The sequence below is a fragment of the Hibiscus syriacus genome, unplaced genomic scaffold (assembly GCF_006381635.1).
Source record: "Hibiscus syriacus cultivar Baekdansim isolate YM2019G1 unplaced genomic scaffold, ASM638163v2 tig00111390_pilon, whole genome shotgun sequence".
Lineage (NCBI taxonomy): Eukaryota > Viridiplantae > Streptophyta > Magnoliopsida > Malvales > Malvaceae > Hibiscus > Hibiscus syriacus.
In genome coordinates this window covers 1,076,312-1,082,683 of record NW_024063077.1, presented here as the reverse complement: position 1 = coordinate 1,082,683, position 6,372 = coordinate 1,076,312, and the positions used below count along the sequence as shown (strand labels likewise).

Below are 6,372 nucleotides of genomic sequence, written 5' to 3'. Positions count from 1 at the left end.
CAAGCTAGTCAGGTAGAGTCATCCCGTGACTACTTTCATTCACTCATATGTCATGGCTGCCATTTATTTAAATGCAGAATCCATGCAATGTTGTGGCATAGCGGAGTCTACATATATGCCGAAGCATTTATTCATAATGTTTTTTATCATTTTTATTTTTTCATTCATTTTTTTAACATGTGGGGTTTTCATGATTCAATGACTATCAAAGTTTTATGCCAAGACATGCAATAATTCTCTTATAAAAAATTTCTAAGTTCCTTAAGCATGGAAAACATACAATCGTGTATCCAAAGGTTTCAAAGAAGCAAGTCCTAGAGTTGGTTATATCATCCTCAATAGTCATGTACATTCAATTCTAGCAATAAAGAGTTCATCATCATTGGGCATCATTAATTTATTCCAGGAACTAACTTCGAACGCTTACTAATGTCATGGCATATTCATTCTACTAGTACTATCAAGCAATGACTTGGGAACCCTACCTCCCCCAAACTTGAAAGAAACATTGTCCTCAATGCTAAATAAAAACTAAGTAGCAAATAAACTACATGTTATGAAATGCAATGCAATGCAAGGTACCTTGACTATTTATGGTGGTGGTGTTATGGTTGTCGTGAATCTGTACGACGTGGGCGCTTGCGCAATGTTGTGGGGATGAAATGTTCATAATCTATTGCTGGTGCAGTAGGTGGTCCTAAGGCCTTAAGGGATTGGGGTGAATTGAGGCTTCTCAGGTTCAGACACTTTCTTCAAATGGAGTTGATGCCTGTGCAAAAGGAATTGCTGCAGTAATTTAGATTGTGCTACATCGTGTGGCTTCGGGGGCTTCGATGGTACTGTCAGGGTTAGTAGTTGAGGCTTAGTCTCTTATCGCTCGATTGTAGGCATGGTGTGGATAGGGTTAGAATCTTCCAACTCATCCTCATTATTTGGTTGTTGAGCATCCGCTGATGTCGTGGCATTCGCAGATGTTCGTAAAAGTGCATCAGGGAAGACTGGAAGATCAATGACTATATGTGGAATGAGCTCCATGAAGGTTGTTGCGACATCCTCATCCCGTTGTTTGATATAGGCAAAGAAGGTCATCAGGTTGCTAGTCAGATTTTCCACTTGGTCCTGGGTCTGCTTGGCTAGAAGTATTACAATTTGCCGTAGAATTTATGCAGATGGGTGGACATCATCAACAATGTTATCATTTGTGCCTACGCCAATTGCGTCTTCTTTCTGAGTGGGTGCATCTATTGTAGGAGCTTTACCATTTTCCACATGTTAAGGAGTTTGTTCTTTTTGAAACATCTTAAATTGTTATGGCAGTTTTGTCACGTTCGATCGGAGCACCAATATAGACCAAAATGCCCCACACATATAACAGTTCCACATTTAAAATATTTTACCCTGACATTTTTTGTCTTTCACATCTGAATTGTAAGACCTTTACAGTAGTCTTCTATCCTTCACAGTGCTCTCTGCATGAAGCTGAATGGTACTGGAATGAAATCTATTTTCTCTCCTTGTTGTTGTGGTAACTTGTAATCATTTGGGCAAAAAATTCTTTGAAGAGATAGTGTAACATCTCAATCATCGGGTCAATAGTCAAATTGTAAGAATTCTAAACTCAGTGTTTGAATTAGAATAAATCAGTTAACTCAAGGATTTATAATGGAATTTATGTGTACGGCTTAATAGAAATTTTGGTTTAGTGAAGAGGACAATATGGTCTTTTCTAAGAGGAATTTTATCTTCCTTTTTAAGGGAGATGTACACATGGGCTTTAAGATGAAAGAAAAGTGAAGTTGGAACCATTTTTCTCATCTTTTCTTCTTCTACGTGAGCTCTATCCACAAGGTAAGAATCTGAATTTTTGTTGTTTTCTTTAATTTTTGGTTTGGTAGTAAAGTAGGGTTGTTATATAAGCTTAAGTAAAGTTTATATAGGATTAAATCAACAAGATGAGTGAAATTGAAAGGATTTTGTAAAATGGGGTTTGAAATGAAATTTTGATATGAAGAAGTTTTTGAAGTTTTAATGAGATATTTGACTTGTCAATGGGTTAATTAAACGGTTAGGAGTATTAGAATTGATTAACAACTTGATTGCAAACATGGTATGATTTTTAGATGCAAGTGTTTTAGCAAGAATTTGGTATGTTTGGGAGTAGTAAATGGGTACAAGTTGGTTTGGAAGTATCAAGGTGAGTTCAAAGGCTTAAGTTTGGTATATATGAGAGATTTGGGAGGATTTTTGGGTGATTTTTGGGGTGAAAATGATAATTATGGGCTTCGAGTATCGGTACAACTAGAACATTACCGATACTTCAAGGGCAAAATCAATGAAATTATTAAGGGTAGTATCGATACCTGTTGAATAGGTATCGATACTATAAGGGTAGTATCGATACCTGAAAGATGGTATCGATACCCTTAAAACATCGAATGCCAGTTTGGTATCGGTACCTTAAGGAGATATTGATACCCTTGAAACATCGAATACTATATCAGTATTGGTACCATGAGGAGATATCAATACCCTTCCAGGGAATTATAGATAATGTTAGGGTAGTACCGATACTTCTAAACATGAAATGGAAAAGTAGAGTCTCTTGCATCCCAAGTTATTCTGATTCAATATAATTGAGTTGAAGAACGATATTGATTTTTGATTGTTTTGTGTAGTGATTGAACATAATCAAATTCCGGTCAGCTCGACATATTAAATATCAAATCGAAAGGTGTTAAAGATTTGAATTAGAACTGCTGTGAGGCAAAGGTGATTACGACTTCTCAATTTTGTAACAGAATTGAGGAAGACTTGCAATAAGCCAACCTTCGTGTTTTCGATCGAAAACTTTATATTTATTTTCTATTATATTTCAATGTTTTATTCCATTTACATTATACTAGTCATGTTTTATGATCATATGAATATGGCAATGTTTTGAATCAGTGAATGTGAATAGACTCTATGAGAGAGAAATGTGAATAAGAAACACTTTGAATAATGATTGAATAGTATTATGTGATTAATAGCCCAAAGTATATGTATGACGATTAGAGGTATAGTTGGCATGCCAAGAGTCGAGGGTTTTATGTGGTCTTTTGGGAAAATTATGTGGTCCTTCGGGACAAATTTGTGGCACTTTGGTACAAACCTATGTGGCACTTCTGTGCAAATTACGAGTTGTGGTGACAGCATTAGTGCACAACCTCATAGTACTCAAATATCTAGAGTTCTCAGTAGTATACCTTGGGCACTTGGAACAAAGACATAAAAATGTAACTATTCGTAAGTATACCTTTGATATGAAAATAAAGAAAGTTCTTTGTAAAACATTTTGAATAAAATAAATAAGATTTCTATTAATAAGTTAGCACTATTAGTTTTGCCTCACTAAGTCATCGACTTAGCGTGTGATATTTCTCACATGTAGGTTTGAAGAAAACAAAAGAGTGAAGTTAGCGTGGATAGGATGCACTTTTAAATATTAGATCAGAACAAATTAAATGTAGGTGTTTTGTAATATTACAATTGTTGGCATGTATTAATCGTTTAATTTGCAAATGCTCTGATCGATTTTGTAAACTCTTACATTTTGGTATTTATATATATTATTAAGATTTTATGTAAAATGTAGGTTAAATAATTATCTTATTAAAGAGGTTTATGATGTTTTGTTTTGATATAAAACCTTAAATTTGTTCTTAATTATGAATTTTATATGTTTTGAAAAGTCAAATGTAACACTTAGGATTCGTATCCGGGTCAGATACGGGTCAGAAGTGTTACATTTAATGGTATCAGAGCTAAGGTTTAAGTGGTTTTAAGTTTGAAATAAAGTCATTTTTGGTTTTAAAAATATACATACCAATTTTCAATAAAAGTCTTTCTGATATGATAAGGGATCAATATGCTATCCTTGCTAATACCTTTAGTAAATGGATCTTATTAGATGTCTAGCTTTGAAGGCTCCCAAAGTGATGTGGGAGATAGGATAGAGGAGAGTAGTAACTCACCTGCCCCAAGCAAGCAGGGTGAGGAGTAGTCACAGCCTGGAGTGCCTTTGCAAGATCAGGGGAACTTCTTTCAGACGTTAGACGCGATCCTGACGCATTTTCAATCGTCTGCCTCCTCATCCTCTAAGATTAATGTCCCTAAAGAGTTACGAAGTCTAGGAGCTCTTGAATTTAGGGGAGAAGCTTAGGAAGGTCTGGTTACCATCGATATATGGCTTAATGATTTGAAGGTGATGTTAGAGAATCTCCATTGTTCTAAAATGGAGAAATTGGATGGTGTAGTTTCGTTATTAAGAGGCCAAGCCAGAATTTGGTGGTCTAATGTTATGATGAGAGCCTCAAGAGATTAGGTGATTTAGCCTTTATTTCTGGAGGAGTTTAAGAACAAATATATAGGGGATCAGTTTATCCAGCAGATGAAATATGAATTTATGATTGTAAAGCAAGGGAATTGTACGACGTATTAGTTTGAGTGCGAATTCAACAAATTGAGTCGATTTGTTTTCGAGATGGTTCCTATAGAGAATGATTCCTGTAACTGGGTTCTGGAGGGTTTACGACCCCAACTGAAAGAATTACTATTGACACTTAACCTCTATTCTTTTCAAGAGGTAGTGAATTGAGCTAAAGCTTTGGAGCGAGCTCAGAATGAAAGATTTGTGGATCAAAGGACGTAATGGAATAAGAGATCTGGTGCATCATCTGGTTCATTTCAATCAAAGAAGAGTAAAGGTTCAAGTTCTCGACCTCAGACTAGAGCAGAATCTGCAACATCCTTAGGTAAATGATCAAATCTGGGAAGGGAAAAACAAATTTATTCGGTGGAATCCGGAGTAGACAAGCCAAAACAATGTCAGCACTATGGGAAAAACCATAGTGGAGTTTTCATAAGGGTCTCTGGAGCTTGTTTTAAGTGTGGAAAGGTAGGACATTTTATTCAAGACTGTCCTATGATGACGGGAGAGCTTGTATAAACAGAGAGATCCACGACTGCACCGATGAGAGCTAGAGGTCGGGGAAGAGGAAAGATTCAATCTGAGTCGACTGCTCAAACTGAAGTACGCTCTACCGCTCGGATGTATAATTTGAAGACCAGTGAAGATTGTGATGACCTTGAAATCATTACAGGTACTTTTTAGATAGCTGATAAATCTGTTTTAGTTTTGATTAATCCAGGATCGAATTATTCTTATGTCAGTAGTATATTGGTTAAAGATTTAAACCTTTCGTTAGAGCCTATTCATAGTGAGATGATTGTGATGAATCCATTAAGAAATAGTACTCGGGTGAAATAAGTCTGTCGACTGTGTCTCATAGGGATTCAGAGAATTGAATTCCATGTTAATCTAATGGAATTACCCTTTGATGAATTTGAGGTTATTCTTGGGATGGATTGGATTTATCATTATTATGCCAACATGGATTGCCTACTTAAGCGAGTTCAGTTAACCAGTCTTGAGGGATTGGAAATTAGTGTGGTCAACGAAAGAATCCATCCTTTAGCTAATGTGATATCGTTGATGTCGGCTTGGAAGCTAATGCTGCAAGGATGTCAAGCTTACATTTCTAATGTAATCGATACAAGAGTTAAAGAAAGGAAACTGGAAGATATTCCGACTGTTGGAGAGTTTCTAGAAGTATTTTCGGATGATTTACCGGGGTTACGTCCAGATAGAGAGGTTGAGTTCCAGATTGAAGTAATGTCAGAATCAGCACCAATTTCAATGGCTCCTTATAGGATGGCTCTAAAAGAGTTGAAAGAGTTAAAGACTCGGTTGTAGGAGCTTTTAGATAAAGGGTTTATTAGACCTAGTGTGTCGTCTTGGGGTCTCCAGTATTATTGGTAAAGAAGAAAGATGGTTCGATGCGCCTCTGTATAGATTATCGTCAGCTTAACAAATTGACCATAAAGTACAAGTATCCTCTTCCAAGGATAGATGATTTATTTGATCAATTAAAGGGAGCTGCGGTGTTTTCAAAGATTGATTTACGTTTAGGGTATCATCAGGTGAAAATTCAAGAAAAATATGTTCCTAAATCGACGTTTAGGACTCGGTATGGTCATTATGAGTTTGTTGTAATGCCATTCAGGACTAATGCAGCTGCAGTGTTTATGGAATTGATTAATAGAAGTTTTCAACTGTAACTTGATCAATTTGTGGTTGTCTTTATTGATGACATCTTAGCATATTCAAATTTGAATGATGAGCATGATGTCCATCTTCGTGTGGTTCTTCAAACGTTGCGAGACAATAAACTTTTCAGAAAGTTCTCAAAATTTGAGTTTTGGTTGTGTGAAGTGACATTTTTGGGATATCTGGTTTATACTGAGGGAATTCAGGTAGATCCTCAGAAAGTT

General features: G+C 36.0%; 1 protein-coding gene across 1 annotated transcript; it reads left to right on the top strand.

Annotated features, from left to right (window-relative positions):
* Window positions 1–5,011: 5,011 nt before the first annotated feature.
* Window positions 5,012–5,794, top strand: LOC120160098. The gene is made up of 3 exons (XM_039170541.1): window positions 5,012–5,141; window positions 5,190–5,299; window positions 5,390–5,794. The coding sequence occupies exons 1-3, from the start codon at window positions 5,012–5,014 to the stop codon at window positions 5,792–5,794; spliced, it is 645 nt and encodes a 214-aa protein (XP_039026472.1).
* Window positions 5,795–6,372: the final 578 nt, after the last annotated feature.